General features: G+C 44.4%; 1 protein-coding gene across 4 annotated transcripts in view; it reads right to left on the bottom strand.

The window, feature by feature from the left end:
• The window catches only part of FBN3 (fibrillin 3), a 120172-nt gene that overhangs the window by 68287 nt on the left and 33661 nt on the right, over nt 1-18224 (bottom strand). For all 4 annotated transcript variants that reach the window (XM_075776621.1, XM_010298257.2, XM_075776620.1 and 1 more), the window contains one exon: nt 16029-16124. In XM_075776621.1, coding sequence (XP_075632736.1) covers nt 16029-16124 — 96 coding nt within the window. The remainder of the gene's footprint in view (nt 1-16028; nt 16125-18224) is intronic.

Below are 18224 nucleotides of genomic sequence, written 5' to 3'. Positions count from 1 at the left end.
CTGATAGTAGGGTACAAAATCATGAGTGGCCTAATGAGGAACAGACTTGCAGAGCCAGAAGGCATCAGAGAAGGATAGGCAGTGATGCTGTCTCAAAATAAATTGAGGAAGATGGCTTTTCAGGCAATATATAAGTTAAGGGGAGTTCTTCTAACACAGGATATAAATTGTCAAGGATTGTGAGCTGCAGGTGTCTGGAGCCTAGGAGTGTCTTACAGAGGAGGATTGTACAGGATTGTCCTGTTCCTGTGCTGTTCCCCAGACACCAGCTCACGGACACTGCCAGAAACTCATGTCAGCCCAGGGCTCTCAATCCACCCCCGTACCACTTGGTAAGCCATCTGGGCAGTTAGATTTTACAGTTGGTTTTGGTTCAGCATTGTGCTGCAGCATCACTGCAGGTGGAGCAGTAGATAACTGTGGTCAGGTGGGCTGCAGCGCTGTTTGGATGTGGCAGTGCCTATGTGCTTACAGTGAAGTATCATACGTTTTATGAGATATTCTGAAGCCTTGTTAACCCTAGGACAATATAGAAACACCTAATAAAGAGGGCTTGCTTTCCCCCTTTCCTAGTCAAGAGGAGCATGGAGAAGAACATGTGGCTGATGTCATGGTGGTGCGTACCTACAAAGGGCTCTGACTTAGAAAGCCAGATCATGTAAATGTATAACCCAAAATCAATGCATGGCAGCACTGTACAGAGAGGAAAGAGGTAAACCCGCACCTCCCACATCATCTTGATGAGGCATGGCTGGATGCACTGCAGCAAGAATTCCTTGAGATTGATAATGAAAGCACGATTGTAATGAGAACACCCCCTTTTGAACAAATAATTGACAAAAATAGATTTTTCATATGTAGATTACTTCTTTGCAGGGAATGAAGCCAAGGAAATTGCAGTCTGGAGTCCAGAAAGCCTGGCTGCATTCCAGCTTCCATCTGTTGTTAATTTTAATGGTCAAATTATTAAATTTTTAATGAGGCACCAATCAAATTTTATTAAGGAAATATGCACGCTTAGGAGATGTCTAAAGCCCTTTTACAGTCTATGTATGAGATCCCATCTTCCAGGAACCCTGTCATAGGTAGTTGTCCTTCAGAAGTTTGGTCTTTGCTGGTACATTTAGAAAAAACAGAGACGAGGTGGCTTCCTTGCTGAAAGCTGAGATTTCTCCAGTTTCCTCTTTCCAGCTCACTCAGCCTTACAATAACAGTGTCCAGTGGTAGGATATGGATAAGTTCCACCTTTCCATCTGCAGGTAAAGTTCTCATTAAAGAGACTGCAAGAAATTCTGGATCAGGCTTTATTTTGGGAGTCAGTCAGAATCTTTTCACCTCTCCAGAACAGGCTTTTAACACAGCAGGGCCACGCATATCTGGCCCTTTACCATTTACTTGTAGCTGCAAAAAACAACATGCCAGCTCACTGCCTCACTTAACCTCTCTAAATACAGCTTTGCAAACAGTAAACACACAGCATAGGACAGACATCAGCTTCTCTCCCAGCATCTATCATCAGTCTCATCCATGGGCTGATCTCATTTGTCTTTCTTTCTTAATTTCAAAGTAGGCTGTGCTGGATCTGTAGATTTCTTATCACCATAGAGTTAGATTAGGTTACTATTCATGCCTACTTGTCTTGAGCAGCCAGCAAAGAGTGAGAGCGCTCAAATTGCCAAAGGCACCAAGGAATCGGAGTTGAAGCGTCAACGAGTTTGCATTAACCACAAGAAATGTGACTCCCTGCTATGCTCTTTGTTTTCAAACCCTCACCTCCCCCCTCCTATGGCTTTGAAGCACCACCTAGCCTGAACGAGGGATTTCTGCAGATGCTGCAGTCAGGTTGGTGCTACAGTGAATCTTATCTACCCAATCCTGAAGCCAACACGAGCCCCAGATGTGCTCAGAAGAGGAAGCGTAACAGGAATAGACCTCTTTCCCAGTTTCCATGTTTGGCTGGTTGTCATGGAGATCATTAGGAACCCCTATATGAATGGTCATTCCTGACAATTCCAAGCCGCAAACCCTTGGGGAGTTAATGGGTGGGATCTGTGCCATTACACGTGCTCTTACACTGAGCCACACTATTCCACTTGCACACAGCTTCCTGAGCACATCCCTGTAGACGTTTTTAACTTTCCTAATTAGTGCATCTAGGATATAAGTGGAGGAACGAGTCACAGTTGCTGTGGACATCTGCCTTCACCCACGTGCTCCATGGAGTCGTGCTGGAAGGGGTGGGACGTGAAAGTGCAGTAAGTGGGTTCAAGTACTTCTGGTTCAGCCGAGCCAGCACACAAAACCTCGTGGTTTCCCCATTTCCAGCACTTGGGGTGCTGTGCTGACCAGGGATGCTACCCTGGCTTTGCCTACCCTACTTAACCCAAGTTCACCTTGCCAAATCCTAGAAGAGGTAATAAAGATCGGCGCGCTACTCTTTGCCAACTGTGGCTATAATTTATGCCAGAAATGCAGCTTGGTCTTGTTAAAAAAGAATAATCAGTTTCAGACTATTTAAAATTACCACTCTGAGGCTATCAAACATTTATGTCCAACAGTTGGAAGGCAACTTCTCTATTGCTCGGTTTCCCCAATACTAAATGAAAACAATGGAAATCTTTTGTAGGGAATGTTTCCCTGGGATATACGGCATAACTCAATGCAATTCTTTTGCATGGAAATGTTAATTTCAGCAACTCCGACTGATTTCAATGAAGGGCATCTCAAACTGAACACTTCCATAAACAAGGACATTTTTCAAATGTTTTGTAACACCTGAATCGAAACAGTATCCGAATCTGAAATATTTACAACTTTATTTCATAACGAATTTAAATTACTGCTTTGCTGTGGGGGGGGAAAGAAAAGGCATTTAAAACTAACATTTTACTCCCTTTTAACTGGTTCTTACTGTTCCTTTGGGAAAATTGGTAGGTTTTGACAAAGAACTTTTGAAGAGAATCATTTTGTTTTAAACTTTTCACAAGAAAAAGGATAGCTTCCTCCACTTCTATAACATCCATCTACTCGGCAGGGTGTCACCGAGTAAATTAATGCTTGCAATGGGAATTCAGATCCCTGGGTAAAGATGCAAAGGCAGGAACAACTGCACTATTTTCCGTGCTATATAAAACACAGTCCTAGAAACACGAATGTGCCTGACCCCAGCCGTGTAAGCAGACCTGCAGAGCCCAAGCTAAAAGCAAGGTGAAGATTCTGACGAGCTCTCCTCTGCACTCTCACCCCATCTTTCAGCCATTTCTCTGGCACCGTTTGGCTGGAATCCCCTCGTGAAAAGACCATGGGCTGGGTGAATTCCTTCTTTACAAAATAAATAAATAGAGCAGCAAAGAAGAAGAGATTTTTCTTTGCTAAAAATCAAATTCCTTCTCATAATAAACAATGCTTTCGCTGAAGGCTTTTTCTTAAAACAGTAAGGACAAACGTTGCCTGTAAGTAATCCCCGGGGAGCTACAGACCTTGCTGGGATGAGGTCACTACAAAACATGCCCCAGGCTTTGGCAGGCTTCCACGTTGCTTTCTAAAAGCTCCAGCAACCGAGTAGCGGAGAGCAAGGAGAGTGGAAATCAAGCCCAATATCTATTTTTCTATTTTCAATGAATGATCTCCATCAGCAGGAGGCTTGGTCCCCCAGGTCACAGGAGCACAGCCTGGCAATTCTTTCTGTCTGTAACCTTCTGGGCTTTTGGAGCAAGACAAACAGCCAGCTCTGGGAGTGACCGAGCGCCGATGCAACCAAGGCAAGGCACTAATCTGGCAGAATCCTCTGCAAACTTCTACCCAAAAAGATTCCCACACAAAGTCTGGCTGCTTGTGAGGGGGGTGTTCCCTAGAGAGCCCAAGGAGAAGGCTGGGTGTGCACTCTGGGACCTTAAAAATTAATTAAAATTTACAAATTAAACGCTTAATGGAGTAATTCATGCCCTAACCATGAACGTATGGGAAAGTACACAGAGGACCAGCATCCACCAGCCAAACAACCAACTGAAAGGAGCCAACCAAAAATCCTGCGATTATTTCTGTTGCACTAAATGTGAATGCAGAGATTTTACAACATTGAGCGTAGGTCTCGGCACACAACGCAACTCTAAATATCTGCTAAGCCGCTCAGGCTGTGTCGATACGTGACAGCTTTGGTGGGAGGGGGGATGGTGGATGCAGGCAGAAACAGCGTGAGGGTCTCCGTAAAGGGCTCCTTTCTCATGGAATACTTTCTCCACCTAGTCATTTCCTTACCTCATACAAACACAGCCACATTCCTGATGTTTAACTGTTTGGACTTTTGCAGAAAAGAAAAAGCTGGCTGGGGCAGTTTATAAGGCCAGACATTCCAAGTGCTGAAAAAACATATTCAAAGGAAATAGTAAAGGGAGAACTTTTTTAAGTTTTCCTGTCCTATTTTTACAGTTTCCTGTCAAAGTCTTAGCCTGATGAAACCTGAGATAGAGCTCCATACACAACCCTCCTCCAAGGGCTCTCCACTCCAGCAGCATCTGAGGCACAAAGCACACACAGCAACACAGAGCCAGTCGTTCCAGCAGTTGTAGGAACATCTTGGGAGGGTTGGAGCAGGGGGCTGGCACTGCCACGCTGTGTCCTCCGTCCTGGAAGAGACCACGGGGTCAGAATGCTGTGGGCTGTTGAATCGCTGCCTGGTCAGTTAGGGCAGAGACGGAGGTGCAGGAATGGAGGTGGTGGCGGTGGCATAGGGGTTTGATTGCTCCAGACTCTTCCTCACGCACACGCTTGCCCCAGGTGGAAGCCTTGTACCTCTGAGACGCCTTTGACAGAGATCATGGCTATGGGCAGGCTTCCTGGATACCAGGGGAAAGAGTCTATGGATACGGTGGCTGGGCTGGGCTGAGCCGAGGCTGACTTTGGGGGGATTCCTCCTGGATAGCTGATTCCTTATAGTACTGACTAAGGGAAGGAGAAATTTGTGTCGGCCAGGTGGGAAGCATTTTTGGGCAGAGGGTTTGTGGGCTTTGCCTACCTTCCTTCTGGGACAATACACTGGGAGGAGGTGATGGCAAGGACACTAGTGAGCAAGGACTTCCAAACAACGCGGTTGGTTTTACAGCTCTTGCCTGATTGCATTAATGTTACTGTGCATGAGCTGCAGTCATCTTCATCTGTCCGTCACTGCATTCAGCAAAGGTTTTGTATTTCAAAAGTGGCAATGCAATGCTTGTGCTAGCCAGAGCAAGGTGTTCTTTGGAAGAGGCTTATCCACAGCTAAAGTGTATTGAAATAGAAGGAAGAAATCTCAGAAATGACCAAGCAGACACAAAGAGCATGTTATTAGAATCTTCTCACACTGAATTAATGGAAATGGAAACATTGCACTCTCCTTAGCATCCTCTTATCCCAGTACATGCTAGCAGGCTTTGTCTTTGCATTCAACGGGAAGAGTTCCAAGTCTCTGCCACAAATGGGGTACGTGGACCCTGCTGGGTTGGACAGGCCTGGAGCTGCTGTGCCACCACGAGCTGAGTACCCATTCACAGAACCGCCCAAGGGCTGTGAGCAGATGTGGAGCAAGCAATGCCTCTCCTGCCAGTTTGCGTTGCTCCTCATCCATCTTCATGGGCTTGCAGAGAACAGAGAGTCACTGCGTCCAAGAGCGATGAAGGGTCAGAAGATGAAACAGTTACCTTCCTGCCCAACCCAGAGCAGGCAGCAGAGACAATAAGATCCCAGCCCATCACGGTCCATCCTCCTTGGCTCACTCAGCTACAGCTGACTCAAATACTCCTGTTTTTTTAGTGGCAATGCAAATGGCTTGCCTTTGGACAAGGTTGACTCATGCATCTCTTTGCAAAGACCCTCTTTTGTACTTCTGCCAAATTTTACCTATTCAGGCTGAAACAGGTTTGTACCCGGGATAAGCAGTTTTGGAAAATTCCAGTCAAAACATTCCTATCAGATTTCAAGATAAATCTTGGGAATGCTGTTTCCATGAAGGTCTCTGGAGGAAATTAATTCTGATTCCAGAGGCTGGTTCCCATTGTGCACAGGGAACTGCCCTCCAAGCCACATGCTGAACGCCAAGCAGCAAACAAAGGTATTAAGCAGCTGTGCCTTGGGAGTGCTGCCCACCCTCTGGCAGGGGAAAAATAGTATGTGATTGTCTCATTAAAGATTGTACCATAAAGGCCATGGGCATGCAGGAAAATTACATGTGCAAGATGCATCTACATCCCACCAATACTCCCAGCAGCCTGTGACTGGCTTTCTGCAGAGATCAGAGGCAAATGTGGTTTCACAGAACTGTAATTATTTTATCAAGCAAACCTGTCTGCAGGAGGAAAACGGCAACCTACAATTGAGTACAGAGTTGAATTCCACTCATGGTGAAGCTTCTGCCAGACCTTTCTGCATAAATGCAGGCAAGTTATAGCAGCAGATGTCAGAGCTCTTCGGACTACAGTTGATTATCAAAATGCTTTCCCTACAACAACGTGGAGAAAGGGGAGCTTATGCCTCACCTTTGGAGGCAGGCTGAGGAGAAGGAACTCCATCACATATCTCAGCTATGAGTTCTGCTTTATGTCTCAACATCTGGATTAGCAGAGCACTAGGAAAAATCAGCTGAATGCCTGGTTTCTAACGAGGATGAGAAATCTCTTTGTAAACACAGTCTTTTATTAAAAACCTCATCTTGGGGGAAAAAAAAAATCTTAACCACTGCCAATAGCATTCCTCCATAAAATTTTTGGTTGAAGTAATTTCAAGCTTAATCTGGAATTGATAGGAAGAAGGGCTTGCCGAGTGTCCGGCAACTTTGCGTCTCAGCTGCAGACTATACTCGCACCACCCAGGTGGTTTTGAGTGGGTATGGCAGAAAGGAGCCACCATAGCCAGTGCTTTCCCTTGCCTTCATCCTACCCCACAGAACTGAAACCCAAGAAATGAATAAGAGTTCATGACACCCTGGAACAGCCTTGCAGCTCAGGGGATGCATTTGGAGGCCGAGGCAAAGTGAGTATCAGTTTGGTCTCAGGAGCTACATCCTGGTCCATGTTTCTGGGATCTCTCCATTCCTCTGGGATTGTTGCTGTGTGTTGAGGCTCAGGTTCCCAATGTGCTTTGACCTCAGTATCAGGAGATACTCACTGCCTTTTCCTCAGGCACAGTCACAGGTTGTACAGAGGAGATATTCTTCCCAACCTGACATTTATCCCCAGAACAAAAATTCTGCTGGGCGGCTCAAATTAATGAAGTTGACATATCTTCCTCTGAAATGCAAAAGCTGAGATTAAAGACCTTTCTGAGTTATCTCAGATACCATTGAATTTCCATGAACTATTTGTTCCCCTTCCATGAACTATTTGTTCCCCTTTCTTGATAGCATGATGTATGGTCTTGCATGCCTGGGCTCTGGGGGAGTTTCCAGCTAAAGGTATGAAATACATACATCCCTACTGATTACTTCACTAGGAGCAGCGTTTCGGAAGTTCAGGACTGTTACCTGAGTTAGGTGGGAGTGAGCAAAGGGACCATGTTACTGTTGGCTGCTTCCTGCTACGGCTTTTGCATGCACACATGGGGATCAGACACATCCTGTGTGGCTGCTTCATTTCTCTTAAGCCTCCAAATCAGACTGAAAGTTTGGGGAAAAAAAATCATTATGAAGAAGAAACAGAAAAGCTGGACAAAGTCACTCATAATAACTCTTCTCAGGAGGGGGTTGGAGAGGCCTTACAAACAAGAATAATGGGGTATTCTGCAATATTCCCACCATCTGGAAATCTGAGTGGATTAAAGTGCAGTTTATGCATCCATCTGCATATTACAAGATGGTGTTTTGGATCATGTATTCCATTTATATATGGCATGGGGTGTCTGTCACTAGATAAGCTACGGCTGGAGAGAACAGTAGAGACCATTTTGGATTTCTCTTTCCCTTACACAAGACTGATGACCAGAATTAGACCTAACCAATATTTGTATAACTTGCTCTTAATCACCTACAGATATGAAAATCTACAGCCTCCTTATGCAATTCTTCTAGTGCTTAAATATTTCAGGACAATGGATGAGTGGCAGTTAGACTGATAGAAATCAAATGAAATTATGAGGATGAGAGGAACTGGTGTCCTATACAGTAAGGATCATTGAAAAATTGATAGAGCATATAAAAATATGGTAATCTGGGGACTTGCATTAGTCTGACTCACCGTTAATGGAGATTTCTTCCACAACTGGAATTGTATGAGTTATAAGGAACCCTCGGTTCACAAGCCCCCCACCCCACCAAAAAAAAAAAAAAAACCCACCAAAAACATCAAAATCCTTTTGAAACTTGGGCGAATCTACAGATACAGACATGTTACAGAGACTCAGAAATCCTCCGAGGGCACATCAAAGGAGATCCTCATGTTGTACACATGCTAAAATACAAAAAGCTGTATCTTGATCTAAGCAGAATAAGAGAGATGTAGGAAGAAAACAGATGCTGATTAGCAACAGCTTGAAAGTACAAGGTATTAAGTAGTGATTTAGATGCTAGCTGTCCTTTCTCCCATGTACTATGTCTTGTTTACAACTGGGAGCTGCTTTTGCCCACTCTGGTTATATCCCAAAGTCCTGATACTTTACAGTGCTTTTGGAAAAGCACTGGACATGCAGAACATGATCTATTCTTCACTGAGGCTTCATCTGGAGACCTGCTGCAAAGAGACTGACCAAGACTCTGGCAAGGGATGGGATCAAGGTCCACACACAAGCTCTCCAACTTCCTCTTTGTCATGTGTTTAACCCTTCTAAGCACGGCAATTTTTGAAAGCCTGTGTCCTCCTCACTCAATGGTTGACAGTCCTTCTTGAGGTATTTGGAAAGAAATAGGAGAAATGAGAATCTCTTGAAAACAGCTGTGAATTGTTGAAAGATATGAATTCTGTTGGTGAGAAGCTGCTGTTTGGGAGCATTTTCACTTTAATCCAACCCAGTCCTGGTTATGGTTTTGGAAAGAGAACAGTCCTGCAGCGAGGACTATGGAAGAACAGGAGATTCTCGCTGCCTTTTCCATGAATGTTGCATGTCTAGGACCTGCTGTGGCTCTAACCCTTGCTTTTGTTCACATGTTTGAAACACTGTATTCAGTGATAGGGCTTTGTTTTCTTGTACTGGCTAATGATGAGCCAGCCTCAGACACTGGATGCCAGTTTTAAGTTTGCTATTATCTTTACGCGGACACAATCCCTTCCAAGGCCCTTCATGGGATATGGGACTTGGGAACAACTATGCAAGGCTTAGCTGGCTTTCAGCTCAGCCCAGAAGTGTTTGGACTGAAGAACACCACGAGTTAAACTTTTGGAAACCTTGCACCATTAAGAGGAGAGAACACGCAGACATAGCAAGGGCCTTCTGAACCGGACAAATCATAGGAACCAGACAGTCTCCACAAAGATGGAGAATGTTACTCTAAGAATCTTTTTTTCCGAAGTAAAAGAAGACTTTCTTTCACAAGAGGTAGCAACTGGCATCCACAGCAAAGACTTCAGCATTCAACAAATTAAACCTCATCCTTGGAACACAGGAGGAGCCTCCACATCTTCACCTGAGTCAAACGTCGTCACTTTTTACAACAAATCTTTTCCTACTTGAAGGAGGGTCAAATCAGAGACATGACATCAAAATGTTTCATTTTTCTGTAAAACTATTTGAAAAAAATTGGCCTCTCTCCCCCCACAGATTAATTTTTTCTGTATTGCAGCCTTTCCTCTGACACTGATGTAATGTGAGTTCATGTTACTGAAGGCTGCTGGGGTTATACAATATATTCACTAGTTCTTCATCCCTGAAGATGTCAAGCAGTGGGAGGAAATGATGCTAAGATTCTCGGAGTACCTAGCTATTAAGGTATTTACCTCTGAAGTGGAGTATTTCCTGAATGAAGTGTGAAGGTAGTTAGATTGCTTCCATTACAAAGCAGCCTCTTACTGGAGCCCTAAGCTGTGGAACATGCAGCTTGTTCAGAGTACAGCTGCAGAAGGAACTCAGTTTATTACAGTTTAAAAATAAAATTATCTCTTTTTATGATTATAGCAAAATAAATTCCAAATAAAGTAAAATTAAAACCCTAACCAAATCTGTAATCTGATAGATTTGTGGGGGTTGAATGCCACCTTTTCATCAACACAGATGGGCACATTTTTCAGTTTTCCTTGCCAGTCTAAACTGATACCCCAAACCCTGTCGGAAAGCACACCTCCAGAGAGCCAAGGAACAGCTAACGGCCACACTAGAAACAACAGCAACTGCACAAAGCTAACGAGCCCTTCTGAGAATCTTGACTCCTCAGCACAGACATTAGCTGGACTAATGCAGCCCTGCGTTCTTTGAAACAAGTTAGTACCTTTGTGTGGTATTACCTTCTGTACATATAACGGTCCGAGATCATGGCACCACTCTGTGCCTTGCAGCAGAGAGACTTCGGGCATTTACAGATTTTAAATCTGTAAGGATGAATTGGTCTGAAGTCTACCATCAAACAAGCCAGCACATGACGAACAGAAACTCCTGCCTAAACCCTACTAGATATGGATTAGCCACAGCACATCATCAGAAAGCCCTTCCCTCTTGATCTGAAGACTCCAGAGATGGGATTCACTTATCAAATGTAGAGAAGTCCATAGTCCATATGTCTGTGGCACAACGGATCACCTCTCTGTATACACTCATCCTAAAGTATTTGGTCAGTAAATCCTGCTCCTCAGTGCTGTTATCTCTCCATCACCTATAAGGTTTCATGGCGTGCTGTGCTCAGCTGGACACATCTACCCCACAGAGGTCTAAAGTGAGGCTACGTAGTGCAGGGGGGTCCAGCACATTCCTGTGGAAGACAGCCAGTCAAAACCGACCTCCTCGTTAAACACATGATCTGTTTTTTCCAATTTGAACTTGTTTTCCTTCAACTTTCAGTTCCTTTGCCTTGCTTCAGCAGAAGGACCTGGGTGAGCCCCTGCTTCCACAGGTTGTCATATTCTACAAGAAAGACTTCTCTGCTAAGGGACATCTCTGTGACACTGCCAACGAGCCACTTCTGCTAGTGTGTGCACTGCTGATACAGCCTGACAATATAAAGTATGTTTGACCAAAGACTATTTCTGAAGTAATGGCACTATTTTATCCAGGTATCCTTGGGAAGAAATGTCCCTGAGGAAGACTGGCACTTCAGCTTGGGCAAAGCACTTAAGAGATTTTTCCTGGGTGAAGGAAATCCTTTGGGGCTCTTGGTTATGCCTGTGCTGAGCTCAAGGGTAGCTCTTTGGTAGAGGAGCAGACAGATGAGGTCCCCAAGTATAACAGCAAGTTGCAAGGCCAAAGAGTCAGCAGTTCAGGGTCATCCATGTGCTAGGTATCATCTGGCCTGCTTCTGCTACACATGAAACACAGATACTGGTGCATTTTGATAAAGAGGGGCTCTTTAAAAAACATGTTTCCTGGCTGAAAATAGTCAGCGTCTTTTCTTACGTTGAGGTAACATCTTCACAAGTAAAAGCACATCAGCAGATATCCAGTGTGTCTGTGCTGGCTGGAGGCAAACCAGCTCTTGGTTCAGAACCAGCCAGCCACAGCAGTATGAGCTGGATCAAGTCCATCCTTCCTAACAGACTGGTCTCTTAACACAACTTTTCAGTCTGAGGCACCTTATGGTTTATTTAACACTGTGGCTCCAGCCTGGAGGTGGCTTATTTGGGAACATCATCAGGAGCAGATGCACAGTTGACTGTATCTCAACACACAGTCCTGCCTCAATCGTGCTCTTATCACTGTTAGCAGCTGATTTACCAGAACTCCTGCGATCCTTTGGTGACTCCTCACAGTCCCCATGCTGCAGCAAAATGTCATTAATTTTACAGAGAAACATAACAGGGTGATGTAATGAGCTGCCCAAACAAGCGCAAGCAGTGTGCCAGACTCAGGATGGAGCAGCAGAGCTCATACTGCTTTGTCCTATGCTCAGAACACAAAATCTCCACATTATCCAGCTGTGATTCGAACCAACTGCCCCATTTCAGTAACAGGGCTGGGATAAATGGGGAGATGTATCCTACAACACGTCCTTCTCCTCTGCAGGCTGAGTGTGGTCTGATCTGCCAACCCAGATGTTTTCTATCAGTAGACATCTCATAGCACAGAACTCAGGGAAACGACTATACGTATCACATTATCTCTGCTTTCTTTCCTGAAAGGCAGTGAAAGCCAGCTTAAACTACCTGTCATTTTCTTTGTACTCTGTAGCCAGGACAGTCTCTCATTTTGTGCTCTGGAAGCAGCAGACGCGAGGATGCTGGAATGCATTCTTAGTGCCTAAAGCCAGAGCGTACCATTTAGTAGTTAGCAATGGTTCCCCCATGAGAAACATCACAGTAGCTACTCTGTGTGGAAGGAAGAAGGGGAATGATGTCTCGTGAGACAGTAACTGGCATTAGTGGAAGCTCTCTGCCCGCAGAGATGCAGGCAGGAATCCGAGGAATTTCCAGAGTACTGAAGTATCCAGCCGTGCTATGAGAGCATCACCGTGGAGCCTTGGGCTGAAACCTGTTCTTCCTACATATGAAGCCAGTGGGTTTCAGGCTCTCCTTTGAATTAATCTTTCTTCAGAAAAATCTTTAGGAATGAGACTCAGAGCTAAACTGAGAGCTATAGATGATCCATGTGGCTTCCAAGCCTGCTACTTGAGTCTCCTGTTACTGGAGACTCCCAAGGATGCTTGTAAACATGTCAAATACCATGGCTGCTTTAAATGGAGAAACTGAACAGAAAGTCAACAGTGGTCATGTCTCCAGTAAGTCTGGTGCTCAGGGACTTCATCTCAACAGGCCTAGTGATGGAGCGGGAATTCATTTTCTCCTTGGAAGGGTTAAGTTCTTTGCTGTCACACTAATTATTCTCGGTAGGTCAGTCACAACCGCCTCACCTGGCTGCAAACTCACAGACTGCCCAGCCAGGAGCCTCTTTGAAAAGTGTAACTTTTAACATCTCTTAGCAAAGCAAGCGCTCTGTTTGTCTTGGCAGGGAAAACCTGTGTATACACAGCTGGAGAGCTTGTTTTGTCTCTTAGTACAAGTCTGGACTAAACCAAATCTCTAAAGGCTTTGTAAAAATGCTCTCTTTATTTAAAGAATTTTATACATTACAAGATGTCTCCAAAGTCTGCCCCTGCTCAGATCCCTTCTTTCCCTGCTTCTTCCACCCTCTCTCCTATCCCCTCCACTACTATGCACACAGAGTCAGGACAGCTGGATTTTTTTGTTCCCTCCTGGCATTGCTATATCCAGAAATTTCTTTAAGGAATTTCCAGCTTTCTTTTCAAACACAGCCAATGTCCATATCAATTTGTGAATCTCAATACTTCAGATCCCTGTGAGCTAGAAAAAAAAGAAAGCAGCTCTACAGAGAGTTCTGGAGCTCAGGTTTACGGTTTTAGGGGAAGGAATCTTGCAAGGTAGAGCCTTTAAAAGACAAAGGCTGTTATCATAATACCTTTCCATAACTACAGCAATGTATATCTGCATATGCATATGTGTATGTGCTAGAAAAAGGCAAGAAGAGGGCTTAAAAAATACAGAACTGCAGTGCTCGACCGATATCTGCGTTTGCAGAGGAGTACAAAGAAGGAGACTGGAACAATGAAAGGTTACTTCAGTAAATGTGTGTAGAGGCTTTTAAAGAGCTTTCCCTTCTCTGCATCCAATAAATGTGAGGTTCAAACCACAGCAGAGGCCTTTTATGGGGCACCTGCACCGTTGGGTTCAGTAGATACTTTTGCAACCCAGGGAACATTGCACAACTATGTTGAGTTCTGCGTATTTCTGCTGGCCGCTGTTCAAGCAGGGCTGACTGATGCCTGGGCTACCGGAAACCAACTGTTATTCCTATCTCACCCTCTAAATTATGTTGCCAAGAATCCCCAACTTGGAAAAAAAAACATTGAAGGCAAGAACAGTGCAATCCTTGGACATGGAGTTAAACACAATTAGCCCAATCTCGGGAAAGTGAGAGGCTAGAAAAACAGAATATTTCCAGGGTGCTTTGATCTTAATCCTGGGAGTTTGCACGTTGGCTTCATGTTTCAGTTTCATTTCTGCTCTGTGCCACTCTGACCCTTGCCAAAAATCATATCAGAGCAGTGTCGTGAGATGTCCATCTAAGCCAACAGGAAAGGGAGAAATTTCGTGTCTCAGCCAAAACCTCAGTCATACCCACACTGCCCAAATGTAAATCTGATCTAGCCACTCAGCACATGCTGGCTGGATGAAATACAGAAAAGCCACATGTCACTAAAAGCCATATTCTTAGCTGGTGAAAACTGTGGTTCTTACTGGAGCTGTTTCGATTCATACTGGATGAGTAGCTGGCGTCAAACTGCGTGAGGTTTACAATAAACCAGAGTTGGCTTATGTTTCCCTTTGAAACATTTTTACTAAAATAAGTTTTTTTTCATGGAAAACCTTAAGTTTGGTCATAATTTTCAAGGTTTTTCAAGTAAATATAGTACTAAGCCATAAAAATAATTTTGCAAAGGTTGGAATATTGATTTTTGGGGTTTCAGGTCCATGTTCATTTGAAAATTAATGGCGGTTAGCGTTGGTGACATCATTAGTTTTGATTTTTGATGTACATGGTATTGACCTTCTCCACCCAAAAGTAACTCTCTCCTGAAGCACACAGGACAGGTCGAATTCAGGCAATAAATCTGATTCTATATAGTGAGAGAGGCAGGAGGCTGCAGAAATGCTTTACTGATAGAGGAGCTGCCGTCTACCCGTGTCTGACAGAGTTCCTGTGCGAGCTGGCCAAGTCCTTAAACCAGCATTTTTCACGTGGTCCCTAACTGCGTGTGGTCCCTAACTCCTCAGACATCATTCCTCTGCAGGAGCCACGGCGAGCTGTACTTGCGGTGCCGAGCAAGATCAGCGAACGCTGAGAGTCCTGCAAGTCCAGCTCAGGGTAGCTCAAGATGGGCACCAGAATTAGCTGGCTGTATTGGGTCAGACCGGAATGGAGTTAACTTTCCTCATCGTGGTGCTGTGTTTTGGTTTTGTAGCTAAAACCGTGTGGATAACACCCCTGTTGCTGAACAGTGCTTGCACAGCGTCAAGGCTTGCTCTCCAGCCCCAGGCCAGTAATCTGGTGCTGGGCAAGAGGCTGGGAGGGGACACAAGTGACCCGAACTGACCAAAGGGATATTCCACGCCACATGACATCATGAGAAAGTGGGCATATAAGATAGCTGCAGTGTGCGTCTTCCCAAGCCACCGTTACAGGTGCTGAGGTCCTGCTTCCCAGGAATTGGCTGGACATCTGCTTGCTCATAGGAAGCAGTGAATCAATTCCTCATTTTGCTTTGCTACCACACACAGCTATTGCTCTCCTTCTTGAACTGACATCACCTCCATCCATGAGTCTTTCCGACTTCCTTCTACCTTCTCCCCATCCCAAGGGAGAGGGGAGCGAGAGAGACGTAAGTTGTGTGTTTGGCTGCTGCCTGGGGTCAGTCCATCATACTGACACATTTGAAAATTTTGGCTCATGTTTCTTTTCACTTCTCTTTTAGTGTTTAGGAAGGGACTGATGGTGTCACCTTCCCTTCATGAGGATGCTGTGGTCAGGGGCTTGCTGGCATTTCTAAGCCACTCCCAGGTTATCAAGGCAAGAAACAGGGAAATGCTGAAGAGAAAAATACGCTTTCTGTACTCAGCAGAGGGGTTTATTGGTGTTAAACAAACAGCTACAAGGGGTCACATGTGGAGAGGAGGATCCAGAGACACTGAACAGCCGTGCAGTCAGTAGGCACTTCGCATCCTGCACGTGTAATAACCAGGGATCTCAGGGAGAGCTTTGGGCATGAGGTTGTCATTACAGGCTGTATCATCAGGCAGAGGAGTTGAGCAGAAATTCACATAAAATTGAGTATCTATAATACACATATTTAAATAGACAACTCCTGATCCTATGCTCTGTCAGTGATAGTATCATGAAAACGTGTTCCTTACCTCTCTCACACTGGGGACCGGTGAATCCATAGACACAAGCACAACGGTTTGGCCCAATGCATCGACCTCCGTTCTGACAGCCGTTTTCACAGATAGCTATTTTGAAATAGAAAGAGAAATCAGTGATTTCTGCTCTTAGTGAAACCACAGTGTGAGACATGTGGTGCTGGCAGGACTTGGAATATCACCTACTTCGTGGTGTTCACCCGTCAGGAGTCTCCTCCACGCAGTGAACATACAGAGAAAATTCTGATATTTTGTCCTGGAAAATTACTTCCTGTTTATGAATGAACCCATTTATAAAAAGGCTATAAACTCTTATTTCACTCAAGAGGATTTCCTGCACTCTGGAATCTCAGTTCATTCAGGTCAGCATTGGGATTTAAATGTCAAGGCCAAGATGAACTGATACAAATGAGAAACTGCATAAAACGTTTAACGTATGATAACAGTGAAATGTGAGGAGAGGAGACTAGTCAGCCATTTAATCCCACGTACCCAAAGCAAAGAAGAACCAGTCTGATCAGCACACGAGTATTCATTGATTTAAAATTAGACTCGCTACCCTTCGTTGAAAAACTGCAGTTAGTAGTCTAGGACTGAAGCCAAAGGAGTAGGTTGCTGATTAGGACCTGGGCTGCGGCTAAGCTAATTGAACAGGATGTAGGAACACCTCTGCACATGACATGAGCAACTGCTGGTTGTGACAGATCCCATTGACCTACTAAAATCTCAGCAGCTGTAATGACTAGAGAGGAGTACTGTTATGACACTTCCTAAAGTTCCTATACACTCTCTGAGCTACTCAGTTGCGCAACACCACCGGCGCACTGAAGATGAGAAGAATATAACCTCATGAAAGGTGAGGTCCACAGTGATCTTCTATGATACCTCAGTGTGGCCCTCCCTGGTCTAGTGCCGAGCTGCAGAGAGGCCAGGTACTGCTGCATTTCACAGCCTTCAAAGGCTACACCCATCTTAGAGCCGAGGATGCCGAAATCTGCTCTGCTGGGACGCTGCCAGTGGGACTCTCCATTGTTCCCCGCCCTGTCAGTGATGTCTTGCCAATATCTGAACCATTATGAAAACTCTACTGAGGATATTATAGGTGGAGCTGGTAGCAGCACATAATTAAGGTTGCCTAGCGCGTTCCATTATAAGCCCCAGGTTGCTGTTACTTATAATTTTCCCAAGCTTAGCTGTTCACAATGAAATTTTCCATATGGTGTGTCTGCCTTTAGTTGAACTTTTTGGAAAGTTTCAGCAAAAATGAATCAGTCATAGCTGAGGATACGTTTAGGGGAAATATGGTGTTTTGCCCATCTTTAAAAAAACTCTCGTAGACTTCACTGAGAACTTCAGTGATTCTCACATTGACACAGGGATTTGAAATTTGCCTGGAAAGTTCCATTTGATCAGAGATTCTTTCAAAACTATTACACACACTTGCTTTAGACACTTATTAAAAACGGCACCTAAGTTATTCTACAATGTGCATAAGCAATGATTTAAAATTGCCAAATAGCTTTTATGGGAAACTAGGGGGAAAAATTATATTTCTCCCTATGAAAGGTATAGGTAATTTGACAAAATAGAAAACCAAGTCATAAAACATTGTAAAATTTCTTTCCATGACTATATTGAGGTTTCCCTATAGAAAGTCAGTGTTGTTAAATAAACAGAACTAAAAATTGAAACACCCTCCCCCTATAATGTAACCAGATGTAATTTATAATCAAAAAATGTTGTTTTGTTTGGGATTTTTTGTTTTTTCTTCTTCCAATTGAAAGAAGACTTCATTTGAGCTAAAATGAAGGTTTCCCACAAAAAATCCATTCCCAGAGAATATGTTGTTTATCTAAAACTATCTACAGAGAAATGATATCTAATGTACATATATATTTGAAATATATATTTGTATACATATGTGAAAGCTGGAGAGGGACTATTTACAAGGGTATGGAGTGATAGGACAAGGGAGAATGACCTGAAGCTGAAGGAGGGGAGATGGAGATGAGATATAAGGAAGAAATCCTTCACTGTGAGGGTGGTGAGGCCCTGGCACAGGTTGTCCAGAGAAGCTGTGGCTGCCCCTGGCTCCCTGGCAGTGTTCAAGGCCAGGTTGGATGGGGCTTTGGGCAACCTGGGCTAGTGGAGGGCATCCCTGCCCATGGCAGGAGGGTGGGACTAGATGGG

Source organism: Balearica regulorum, chromosome 26, assembly GCF_011004875.1.
Source record: "Balearica regulorum gibbericeps isolate bBalReg1 chromosome 26, bBalReg1.pri, whole genome shotgun sequence".
NCBI lineage: Eukaryota > Metazoa > Chordata > Aves > Gruiformes > Gruidae > Balearica > Balearica regulorum.
This window is presented reverse-complemented; position numbering and strand designations above follow the sequence as displayed.